The 13,191-nt window shown below is 42.2% G+C and overlaps 1 protein-coding gene across 1 annotated transcript; it reads left to right on the top strand.

Moving 5' to 3' along the window:
• Positions 1-10,171: 10,171 nt before the first annotated feature.
• Positions 10,172-11,110, top strand: LOC119882497 (olfactory receptor 1-like). The gene has a single exon (XM_038692538.1). It carries the CDS (start codon positions 10,172-10,174, stop codon positions 11,108-11,110), a length of 939 nt encoding a protein of 312 aa, XP_038548466.1.
• The last annotated feature ends 2,081 nt before the right edge of the window (positions 11,111-13,191 follow it).

Raw genomic sequence — 13,191 nt, 5'->3', positions numbered from 1 at the left:
TTATCATGCAAGTTTTACAAACAAAAACTAAAAGCGTTGTTTTTGGTCTGTCTGATGACAAAAAATAGATTCATTATTTGCAGTCAATGAATGTTTTTTCTTTTTTCACTTTTACATTGTTGTATTTTAAGTTTCTATACTAAGCTGAGGCACATGATCTAAAAGCTTTAACCCTCAGCATTCACAGATAAATTTACTGGTTAATATTTTGAAAGTCATCTTGAATTTTCCATTGGGTACGAATTATGTAATAAACACTAATAAAGTGAATTTACTTGTTTATTTTATTTATTTAAAAGGGACTGCCATGTCAATGAACATATTTGCTCTTCAGCAATGTAAATATGCCAAAATTAGCCTGAAGGCTATTTTCCATCTGTTGTCCCCGGCAGGTCACAAGGTCACACACTGCTCTTGTCCTAAACTTTGAGTCTTGTTGGAATTATGTTTCTTCATTTGAGGCATGTTGGAGGAAGGGAGTGGGGGTGTTAGTGAAAGTAATATAGAAAAAGAAAGAAAGTAATATAGAAATGTAACAGTAACGTAAGTAGTTACTTTTACCAGTAATAAGTAAAGTAACATTATTACCTTTAAGGAGTAATAAGTAAATAGTAACTTATTACAATTTCTGAGTAACTTGCCCAAAACTGGTTATAAACTGGAACTTAATGTATTCATACATTTAGTTTTTGAATGTCTGTTGTCTGCAGAGACCCAAAAACCCTGGCAATTCACAACACTATTCCCTCGGGCAGAACAGACTCTAAGCCCCTTGCACACTGGACAAAAACCCCACTGACATCTGATCTGGCAGTGTTTGCCTCTCAGAACTATCTTCCCAACGGTTAAGAGCTTTGGACAGTCCAATATGCTGGATCACACTCACTCCAATCACCAGTCTTCAGACACTTCTGTAGGGTAACTAGCTGACAATTCACAATGCACTGCATGTTGAGCCACGTAGTACGCATGGTCTTTCTTATTCCCAAGCTAATCAGCTGAATTCTGTGGCCTTGGCTTATAGACAACTTTAAAACAATAAGGCTGCAGCCACAAGGCCCGTCTTTCTTTTTTTTGTCATTCAAGTGTTTTTTTTTTTTATTGAATTTTCATTTTCATGTCCTTACAAATAAACAACAAAGAACAAACACAAAACACACAACAACACAGTTCTATACACTAAAAATTAAAATAAAATTGCTCATACCCGGTCATTATGCAGTGGAAGCAATGTTATCATGCGATCTGATAAATGACATGAAATTACTCTATATATGGTCTGTTTGTACCTGGACATTATTCATCTTAGCAATCAGTGATTCAAATGAAGCAGTCTCTGTCATGAGATTGATCCAGTCCTGAATCTGAAGCCTGTGGGGACTCTATCAGTTCCGCAGAATAAGTCTTGCAGCCAAAATAAAACCAGCAATCACAGGCCCTAACATTTTTTTTGTAAATCCAGGAGGCATGAGAGACTTATCTCCCAGCAGACACAGTTCAGGTGATTTAGGTACAGACAGTCCAGTCCACTTTTCTAAGGTTGTAATGACCTCAGTCCAAAAAGGAAACACCAAGGGACATTCCCAGGAAACATGGAGATAGGTACCAGTGTCACTACCACATTTCCAACAGTTATTGTTTAGCAGTAGACCCATTTTAAACATTTTTGATGGAGTGTGATAGTACCGGTGTACAATCTTATAATGGATAAATTTACTTCTAGCGTCTCTAGTAGCCCAACTTGTGTCTGAAATGATATTACTCCATACATCTTCATTAAGGACAATATTTAGGTCCCTTTGCCATACCAATCTCAAACTGTCACAGAGTCCCTCCTGTTTGTGTAAAAGCTTTTTATAAAACACTGATGCCGAATGTGCATTACTAGGAGAGTTCAACCAGTCCTTCATCACATTTTCTTTCCTTACCAATTTTAGACCAAAAGCAGAATTCACACTACTCCTGAGTTGTAAGTACTTCCAGAAATCTCCTTTATCTGTCATATTGAAGGCTTCTTTCAGCAGACTAAATGGCATAAACGCATCATCATAAGTTCTCTATCTTCTGTACTCCTTTCTCAAGCCATTTATGCCACAAGAAAGGAGATTTACCGACACGTACTGCCGGGTTGTTCCAGACTGAGGAATAGCACTGTTTAGGGAGGTTTAAGGGATGTATTACTAATAGATTTTTGTGAGAGGAGCTGAATGACATTATAAGGACCTGACAGGGCCTTCTCAGCTTTAACCCACCCTAGATCTGAATCCATTGATTTCCAATGTCTAATTAATTTATTCATTTTAAATGCAATACTATATAGCTCCAAATCTGGAAGCACTAGCCCTCCAACATTCCTTGGAGCACATTGCTTTCTTAGTCCATTTCTTGGCTTTTTACCATTCCACAAAAATGCTTTAATTAGTCCATCATATTGTTTCAACAAGACATTACTAATGGTTATCTGTATCATCAAGAGATATATAATTAAATTGTAGAGCAACAAGCATCTTAGTAGTGTTGATCTTTCCTCACAAAGTAAAATTATGCACCTTCCACTTATCAAAGTTTACCTTCAGTTTTTGCAACAACGGGCCTATATTTATAGATAAAATGTTAATTAAATCAGAGCATTGCCTAATACCCAAGTATTTCATCCCAACAGGAACCCACCTAAACTGGAACCGAGAAACAAGAGCCTGGAAACACCCCTTTGACACTGGCATAGCTTCTGATTTTTGCCAATTTATCTTATAGCCTGAGATCTTTGAAAAAGTGTCTATTGTGGACAGAATTTTTGGAATCGAAGAGGAAGGATCCCTAATAAGAAGCAATATATCGTCAGCGTACAAAAACATTTTGTGTTCTTCTGTTCCCTGAACATCTCCCCTGATATCTCTCTGTATTCTGACCGCAGCCGCCAAAGGCTCTAAGAATAGTGTAAAGAGGAGAGGACTGACCGGATCCCCTTGTTTTGTCCCTTGTTTCAAACTAAAAAAAGGTGAGATCAAACAATTAGTTAATACAGCTGCCCTAGGGTCTGAATAAATTACATTAACTCATTTAGTCAAACCTTTGCCAAATCCAAATGCCTTTAAAGTAAATTGAAGGAAACTCCACTGCACTCTATCAAATGCCTTAAGTGCATCCAATGATAGAGCAGTTACAGGTGTGCTATTGTCTCTATTTAACCACATAAGGTGCAAAAGTCTCCTGACATTATCTGAGAATGTTCTTCCCTTAACAAACCCCACCTGGTCTGGATGTATCAAACATGGCAATACTCTTTCCAGTCTAAGGGCCAAAACTTTTGTTAATATCTTACAGTCTACATTAATTAAACTCACTGGCCTAAAACTGCTCGGGTCTGTTGGATCTTTATCTTTTTTAAAGATAAGTGAAATCAGCGCCTCGTTAAATGTTTCTGGCATTCTTCCAAATATAAATATTTCTTCATAAACCTTAGTAAATATGGGGGCTAATTTATCTACAAACCTCTTGTAGGGACTGGGGACTTTCCCACTTTCATTACTGATATAGCCTTCTTAACCTCCTCAACTGTTATGGGGCTATCTAAGCAGGTTCGCTGTTCACATTTTTTCATATCATATTCTAATTCTGACTTTTGTAATAAAAATTTAGGAAGACTTTGTTAACTCCTCCAGAACTTGTTTTAAGTGCACCATTCTCATCCTTAATAGCAGGTATTGTATAGTTAGCCTCTTTCTGTTTTAGCTGTCTTGTCAAAAGCTTTCCTGCTTTTTCTCCACTCTCATAAAAGTTACTCTTCATTCTAAATTGGGCATATTCTACTTTTTTGTTATATATCTCATTTATCTGAAACTTCCTATCACAGATCTGTGTTAATATTGCATCATTATAACCTGCAGAAAGTTTCTTTTCCAGTTCCCCTTCGAGGGAACTCGAACTGCGTCGGTTACGACACTATGGGAACGCCTCTAGGCGTAGCAGGTCTGAACGTGAATGAAATCACTTAAATCCTATTCGTTTGTTGCTAGAACGGTAAAGTGTGACGGAATAACCGGAGGAGTATAAATCACACCTGTACACACTCATCATTAGCTTAAACTATGAAGCAGGCGCTTCAGGCGGGGAGAGATGTGCGGCGGGCCGACGCAGTGTCTCGTTCCCCTTCTCGGGGAACCAGGGTTACATACGTAACCCGAGACGTTCCCCTTCGAGGGAACTCGAACTGCGTCGGTTACGACACTATGGGAACGAGATACCCACTAAACCGTGACGAAAACCCTGCCTGCCCCTGTGTGATATAAAGTGGCACGACTAAGAGGAGAGTGCACGAGTGCCAGGTGCCGAAGGAAGGTCAAGACTGTAAAACCGAATGAATGTGTGCAGAGTGGCCCAGCCAGCCGCTACACAAACATCCTGCAAAGAGGCCTCGGAAAGGAGGGCTCGAGAGGCCGCCGTGCCTCTGGTAGAATGAGCCCTCACAGCCACAGGTGAAGGCAAACTGCGCACCTGATAGGCCAGGGAAATAGTCTGAACAATCCAGTTGCTAATAGTATGTTTGGATGCAGGGAGCCCGGCCCTGGGGGACCCAAAACACACTAGCAGCTGGTCAGCCTTCCTCCAACGGGAGGACCTCAGAGTGTAAATACTCAGTGCTCTGACAGGGCAGAGCAGATGAAGTCTCCTGTCCTCCGCCGTCACATAAGGTGGAGGATGAAATGCCTGCAGCACTGTGGATCCTGCCGCACAAGAAGGCACTTTAGGGATGTATCCTGGACGAGGGTGCAGGATAGCCCTAATATTCCCCGGGGCAAACTCCAGGCTTTGCGGGGAAACCGAAAGCGATTGGAGTTTCCCACTCTCCTCAGAGAGGTGATAGTGATAGAGTATAAAGCACACCTGTACACACTCATCATTAGGTTTTTCCTATTCAGCAGGCGCTCTGTATGTTGTTTGAAGAAAGCTCCAGTCCTACAAGCAGTGTGTCTTACCTGAAGAAGAAGTCTACCAGCATGTCCAGCAACCAGATGTACAGAAGATGTGTTTTTCCTTGCCCTCAGTACATCACGGATGGAGATTCTCATGAGATGTGTGTCTCATGTTTGGGGATGGAGCACGCCCGGGCAGCTCTCGAGGGGGCTGCCAGCGCCCGTTGCGAAGCCCTCTCCGTGCGGGTACTGGCTCTCTTTTCCGAGGATGGCCGGATGTGTTTTCCCCGCGGCGCGGGCCCTGCGGCTGCTGAGGCGGCCCGGCGGCTTCACTCATGGGTTCACAGCGTGATCTGTCGGAGGATTTCGGGACGGCTGAGGCTTTTTCCCGACCTTCATTCGCTGGCTCCGATGCTTCCTTTCCTCATTCGGGAGCCCGTTCTCGGCTTCTCCCGCTCGCGGTTTGGATCCAGAGATGCTGCAGCAATCCGACTCCGAGGAGGCGGACGTGCTCAGCGTAGTGGACGATGACTTCTGGGTGTCGGGGCGGCATCATCAGGCAGCGCCCAACAATGACGAGCTGCTGGAGGTGGTGACTAGAACCGTGGCTAAGCTCAACATCTGCTGGCCACAGGAGGAGCAGACACCACAGGCTAGTAAGCTTGATGAAAGGTTTCTTAAGCACCACGCGCCGCAGACTTTGCAGAGGCTTGGCGGAGCCTGACGAACATTTCTCTGTGGGTCCTGCACACTGCCATAGATGGGTTTCAACTACAGTTCAAAACCCGCCCTCCAAAATTCAACGGGGTAGTTTGGACTGTGGTCCGCCCGGAGCAAGGTCCGGTGTTGGGACAGGAAGTTCTTACTCTGCTGAGGAAAGGGGCCGTGGAACGTGTCTCCCCCCCAGACAGAGACGTCAGTTCTACAGCCGGTACTTCATAGTCCCCAAGAAGGACGGAGGCCGTGGAACGTGTCTCCCCCCCAGACAGAGACGTCAGTTCTACAGCCGGTACTTCATAGTCCCCAAGAAGGACGGAGGGCTTGGATCTGCGGGTTCTAAACCGGTCTCTGAGGAGATTCAGGTTCAAGATGCTCATCATCCCCGCCATCGTGACGCACATCCAATCCGAGGATTGGTTTGTCACGATAGATCTAAAGGACGCCTATTTCCACATCTCCATCCGTCCTTCTCACAGGAAGTTCCTGAGTTTCGCCTTCGGGGGTGTGGCTTACCAGTATCGGGTTCTTCCATTCGGCCTGGCACTTTCCCCTCGCACATTTACCAAGTGTATGGATGCAGCACTGGCCCCGCTGAGGCTCCAGGGCATCCGGACGTTCGACTACATCGACGACTGGCTCATCCTAAAACTGTGCCACAAAGATAGCTTCTCAGACAAAATAAAATAATTATATATGGCACCATATTACTTTGAGTCCTCTGCTCTTCCAGGTAACCATTAAACGCCGTCAACTTACAACCCACTCTGCATTATTGTCTGTAGCATGATCAAGGTCCTCTTCCATATACTGCAGTTCAGTCTATGTCCAAATCCAAATGTAAACGAATAGTTACACAAATCCCACAAATTTACCCTTAATGGTCACGTCAGGAGGACGTCCAAAAAGCTTTAAAACCTCATGATAACTGGTCTGGGAGGACGACCGTCCTCCGGCATAGGCTTGGTGTACACGCTGCAGCTGGGTCCGGTCAAGCTCAACTCCCACTGCCTCGGCAATGATGGTGCATTCATCCATCTTCCCATCTTCCAGCTTCTCCTTTAGTCCAATCAGCCGCACGTTTTGACGTCTATCTCTCTTAGCTGCATCCTCTATTGCTTGATGTAACTCCTCATATTTTTGGCGCTTTTATCAGCAGACTTTCGAAGCTTACAGTTGTCGTCTTCAAGTTGAGAAATGCGACGTTCGGCCTCATCTAGTCATTGTAAAACGCCATCCACATCCGTTCGTAGCCCCGAGTTAACCTCTTTTATCTCATTCATATCGTCTTGCAAACTCGACAGAAGCTGCCCAAATATCAACATTTCTGCAGTAGCCTCCAGAGATTGTTGCATGGCAGACAACACACTTGTGTCAGCAGTTTGGCTAGGGCTAGCAGGCTTAGCATTAGCCCCGCTAGCTCCGGCACTTTGCTTGGCCGTCCTGGTCGTCATCATTGCTAAGAAATCACCTTTCAAACAAAAAACACTTTCTGGCATCCCCTTATATGAATTCTTAGCAAAGAAGCTGAAATTAACTAACGAATTCAGATAAACTCGAGGGCTCCTACGGGCAGTCTCAAATCAAGCAACCATCTTGCTCAATGAACCCACGTGACCCCCCATGGCCCGTCTTTCAATTCTGGCTAGTAGTTTGGATCTTCGAGAGTAGATGCTCTCAAGGGGCTTATGGTCAGTGACCATGACAAAGTGTTTCCTGTAAAGAAATACATTAAATTTCTCACAGGCCCACACAAAGGTCAGGGCTTCTCTTTCAGTCTAGTAGTAGCAGCGTTCCACATCACACAAGGCTTGGCTGGCATAAAAGACAGGCTTGTGTGTTTCGTCACTGGCTCAGTATTGCTCCCAATCCAACTCGTACTATGGCTTCATTTGCCTTGTCTTGGCTCGGTCTTGCTACTGTGCATTCACTCTTATGTTCTTCATGACCACATCAGTAACACTAAATGTTCTGCATACATGGGGATTGATCTTGATTTGTAGGGAATCAGGGTCTTACCGTTTTTCCTCTCCATCTTACCGGACTTTTCTTCACTGCATTGACTGTTAATGTGTCCATCTTTACAGCTTTCTGATCAGCAGTCTCCATTGCCATTTGAAGCCCTGGGACTTTCAAGTCTTTCTCTCCTAATAGTTGTCAGCGCAGTGTGTTTGAAGTGTACTTGTCAAACACTTGATCACATATAAAATCTCCAAACTCACGATTTCTTCAATCTGCTAACAAAACTATCTATAGACTCTCCTAGAACTTGTTCCGTTTTTTCTAAATCCATCTTTCGAAGGAGAGAAATGAACAATATTAGATAATATTATTCTATATTCAATATATATGAATAAAACTATTTTATTGTATTTATTCCATGAACTATATGAATTGAAGTTGTTGTGTTTTAGTATTTCTTGAAGCTTTGGCAATACTGTTGTATTAACATTCATGCCAATAAAGCAAATTTCATTTCAATGTGACTTCCTTTCTCCGTGAGATGAAAGAATTTAGAAATTACGTGGCGCTACCTATCTGTTGTAGGTATCGGAGAGAGAATGGGGAGTTGGGGCGTACAGGGCCAGGGACAGGAGATCGCAGGGCGACCGGGCACGCTGCGGACGGTCGGTGATTGTTCCCTCTGGATGGATGAAGCTGGCATTTCGTCGCGTCTTGGTCATTCCAGCATGCTGTAGCTGTTTTTGCTGGGGTTTCCCAAAGCAACTTTTTGCTGTCCCAAGTAGGCCTACTTAGTGCTATCTTAGGCAGGATGGGCAGGTACAGACGATTTCCACATACTTGGGATGCACTAAATGAAACAAACCAAGGTTTTTACGCAGTGGCTGCTTTCCCTCTCGACTCTCCATGGTGGAAACCATTAAAACACGCAAAACCTTCATTTAAATACTCCCACCTCCTTTGTTTCTGAGAATCACCGTAAGAGGTATTACAATTGCTCGTGCAATATTTTAGACCGCACACTCAATTTAGTACTCCTTATTCGGGATGTTAATAAATCAGGCCCTTGCCGTGTAAAAACCCGTAGTACATAGCCAGGACCATTGCTTATTGTTTTTCACAGTCTAAGTGAATAAGAAGCAACAGAGATTATGTTTCCTGTATGGTGCAAGATGTGACATTGGCCAGTGTTGGGCAGTAAGTAGTAACTGGATAGCCTATCCTGTACAGCATCATCTGGAGTGGGATAATAATTTCTGTAACCCAGACACCGACACTGGCAAGATAGGTGGTGAACTGGCCATAAGAAATGACTCTTAACAACAATGTAAAGTAGTGAGTGTACAGCTTGTATAACAGAGTTGCTGTCCCCTCAAAATCACATCACACACGTATGAGTGCTGCCAGCATTGCTGCAGAGGTTGAAGGGGTGGGGGGTCAGTCTATCAGGGCTCAGCCCATACGCCGCACACTGCATCAAACTGGTCTGCATGGCTGTCGACCCAGAAGGAAGCCTCTTCTAAAGATGATGCACAAGAAAGCGAACAGTTTGCTGAAGACAAGCAGACTGAGGACGTGGATTACTGGAACCAGGTCCTGTGGTCTGATGAGACCAAGATATTATATATATATACTGTATATATACTATGATATATAAGACCAAGACTTATTTGGTTCAGACGGTGTCAAGCGTGTGTGACAGTAACCAGGTGAGGAGCACAAAGACAAGTTTGTCTTGCTTGCACTCAAGCATGGTGGGTGGAGTGTCCTGGTCTGGGGCTGCATGAGTGGTGCCGGCACTGGGGAGCTCCAGAGGGAACCATGAACGCCAACATGAACTGTGACATACTGAAGCAGAGCAGGATCCCCTCCCTTCGGAGACTGGGACCCAACGACTGTCGCCTGGCAGATGAGCTGCCATCACTGGTGTGGTAAGTCCCATGTTGAGCGAAGCACAGACCCCTGACCCAGCTGTGTTACAGCTAAAGCCTGTCACTGCCGAACTACAGCTATTCCTTGCTACTGAGTTTCTTATGGCTCCTTTGCTGCAGCAATCCCACGAGCCAGAACTGCAGCTACCCCTTGACCCTGCTAAGATACAGCGGCCTTCACTACCTGTGGTTCAGCAGCTTCTGGTTTACTGATTCTGATTTACTTTTAACTATCACCCTCTTGGTGTCACAGATGAGAACAGGGACTGAGATTGCCTTTTTGTGTAGGGATGGCGGAGCCAGATGGCGTTTGTTAGAGGAGTGCTGTGGCATTCACATTTCTTTCAGGCACCAATTAAAAAAATATTAACAGTGTTTCCTTTACTGATATCATTCTGCTGCTGTGGGCGTCCACTGACTTGAAAGGTTTAAAAGAAGCAGGAGCAGAGTTACAGTTCAGTTAGGTGGGACTCACAGTGTCATTCACACTATGTCATAAATTGTGTTTGTAGTTTCTCTAACCATTATGTTGACTTTAATGAAGGAGTGGTAAGATGGAGATTCTTGTCAAACAAGATTTTTTCAACAAAGTGTAACCGTGTTGTGCTTAATTTCTTCATGTGCAGTGTTATTGTGTTTTCAAAGAAAATGATGATCATGATAAACTCCACACAGGTTTCATATTTTACACTTGATGCCTACTTTGACACCGGGTTTTTTAAATACTTATATTTCATTTTCATTTTGTCTTTATATATGTTAATTGTCTGTGTGAATCTTCTGCTCATTGTGGTTATCTGTATGAACAGAAGCTTACATGAACCTATGTACCTTTTTCTGTGCAGCCTGTTTGTAAATGAGCTGTATGGTAGTACAGGGTTGTTTCCATTCCTTCTGCTTCAGATTCTCTCTGACATTCACACTGTTTCTGTTCCCTTTTGTTTCCTGCAGATTTTATGTGTGTATTCTTATGGAAGTGTACAATTTACCAACTTAGCTGTCATTTCTTATGACAGATACCTTGCTATCTGCTGTCCTCTACAGTATAATGCACATATGACATCTAATAAGGTTGTCATGCTTATTGTTGTTATATGGTTACCCCCTTTATTTGCTGTTTTTGTCACAACATGCTTGAGTGCTTCTTTACAGCTGTGTGGGAACATCATTAATAAAGTATACTGTGACAATTACACCATTATAAAACTGGCTTGCTATGACACCAGTGTGAACAACGTATATGAAATCATTGCTTTTTCTCTCACAGTCTTTGCTCCCGTGTCTGTAATCTTTTACACTTACATGAGGATTCTTAAAGTTTGTTTTTCTGGCTCTAAACAGACCAGACAAAAAGCTGTCAGTACCTGCACTCCTCACCTTGCTTCTCTGCTCAACTTTTCTGTTGGGTCTTGCTTTGAAATATTCCAGAGCAGGTCCAACATGAACAGTGTACCTAACATGATGCGAATATTTTTATCATTGTATTTTATTACATGCCAACCGCTCTTCAACCCTTTTATGTACGGCCTCAACATGTCCAAAATACGTATAACATGTAAAAGTCTGCTTTTAACTTCTGTTAGATAGATTTGTTCACTTTAAGTGACAAGAGAAAACAACAAATTTAACTCACTAGTGTCAACAGTAAGCATTTCTTCAGTTAACTTGTTTTTTTTTTAAGTTAGGAACTAATTGATGCATGATTTTATATCCAGTCAATAAAAGGTGATTGACTGTTTGTTTCATTTTTACATTGTTGTGTTTAAAATTTCTATATGACGCAAAATCACGAGCTTGAAGATCTTAAAACCTCAGCATTCTCAGACAAGAATTTATTGGGTGAAATTTTGAAAGTCATTTAAAATTGTCTATTGAGCATGAATTCAGTAATAAACAATAGTAGTAGTAATAAGAATAAGAATAAACTAAGAGATTATGTTGCTTCATTTGAGTTTTTTCATCTTGAGAGATTTCATACCATGGCTAAATAAATGTCACTGAACTACCTGTAGGCAGTTGGATTACGAGAGTTTTTGTGTATTTAGATGATCCCTGTTGAGAGAGAACCCAGTTTTTTGATAACAACTTCAACAGTTTTTAAGAAATAAAACAAAATGTGTTGCCACTCTTATGTTTGCACATAATATAGCTAATGTCACAAATTTGAGTTCTAATGTATTGCTTGGGAACTTCACCTGTTATTCTTTTGTTAAAGGGACTGCAAGAGCCATTTCTCTATCATGACAAAGATAAAATGAGCCCAAGGGATAAGAGAGAAGGCAGTTTAATTCAAAGAAACATGTAAAAGAAGGTTGGTATCAAACATGCGATGACTATGATGATTAGTGTGATGGTGGATCTTAAACTTTGAATTTTGAACTTTGAATCTTTTGAGGAAACAAAGAATGGGAATTATGAGCAAGTCAGAATATTTCATACATTACACTTTAAGAACAAAATTTAATAGTATGATCAAAGGTCATTAGTAATTTTCACCAGTGATTTCTCTGTGCTCAGATGCACTTGTAATCCTGACTGAAAATCCAAAAATAAACTATTGCTATGTAGAAATTCATGCAGCTAACCACTGGATCATGGTTGGGTTTTTTAAGAAGAAATTTAAAATAGAGTGGTACATAGCCTGTTAATAAAGACTTATTGATCATATCTAGTTAAGGATAAAACTTCTTTAAGCAGCCTAGTCGGGATGGGGTCTAAGAGGCAGGTTGATGGTTTAGATGAAGAAATTACAGAGTTCACAAAGTGATAATTTATTAAAAGCATGAATGGTAGCCTAATGTTAGACCGCATACCCTATTATGAATAATAACGTAAAAACAGGACATGTATTCGCCTATAGTATACTGTGGTATCGCTGTCACACATTTTTTATGGACTTAATGAACTGATAGAAACAGAATACTACTTGCCCTAAACAGATTTTAACCTATTAATCAGGGAAATACCCGCGCTGACAAGTAGGCTATACCTTATAAAATGATTTTCATAAACATAGCGACTTATACAGACCAAGGTGGTCTCGGTACGCTTGTTTGGTCAGCTTTTGGTGCGCACCCCGAGTGCAATTGCTGCATTCACACCTGCCCAAACGAACCACACCAAGGGGGAAAACGAACTCTAGTGTGATTCAACCGAACTAAACGAGGCAGGTGTGAAAGCACCCTAAATATACAGTATCTCACAAAATTGAGTGCATCCCTCACATTTTTGTAAATATTTGATTATATCTTTTCATGTGACAAAACTAAAGAAATGACACTTTGATATAATGTAAAGTAGTGAGTGTACAGCTTGTATAACAGAAGTGAGGACACTCCTAATGGAAAATGTCCAAACAATATTTTGTATGGCCACCAGTATTTTCCAGTATTGCCTTAACCCTCTTGGGCAAGGAGTTCAACAGAGCTTCACAGGTTGCCACTGGAGTCTTCTACATCAGTTTCTGTGAGGACAGCTGTATACCAACAGGCACCAGAGTGAGTTATAACAATTACAAATCCTGGTTTGCAGCCAAACTAAGACAGCTAAGTTTGGAAAAGGGGGAGGCATATATGAGTGGGGACAGGGCCAGGAGCAGGGCGCTAAAGAAAAGGTTTGACAAGGAGGTGATCACTAACTACAAACCCAAAGCCCCCCACTCCATCAAC

Source organism: Micropterus salmoides, unplaced genomic scaffold, assembly GCF_014851395.1.
Source record: "Micropterus salmoides isolate LMB-PRFRI ecotype aquatic unplaced genomic scaffold, ASM1485139v1 Ms_hic_scaffold_3, whole genome shotgun sequence".
Lineage (NCBI taxonomy): Eukaryota > Metazoa > Chordata > Actinopteri > Centrarchiformes > Centrarchidae > Micropterus > Micropterus salmoides.
Note: the sequence above shows the minus strand (reverse complement) of the source record. Positions and strands in the feature narration are given on the sequence as shown.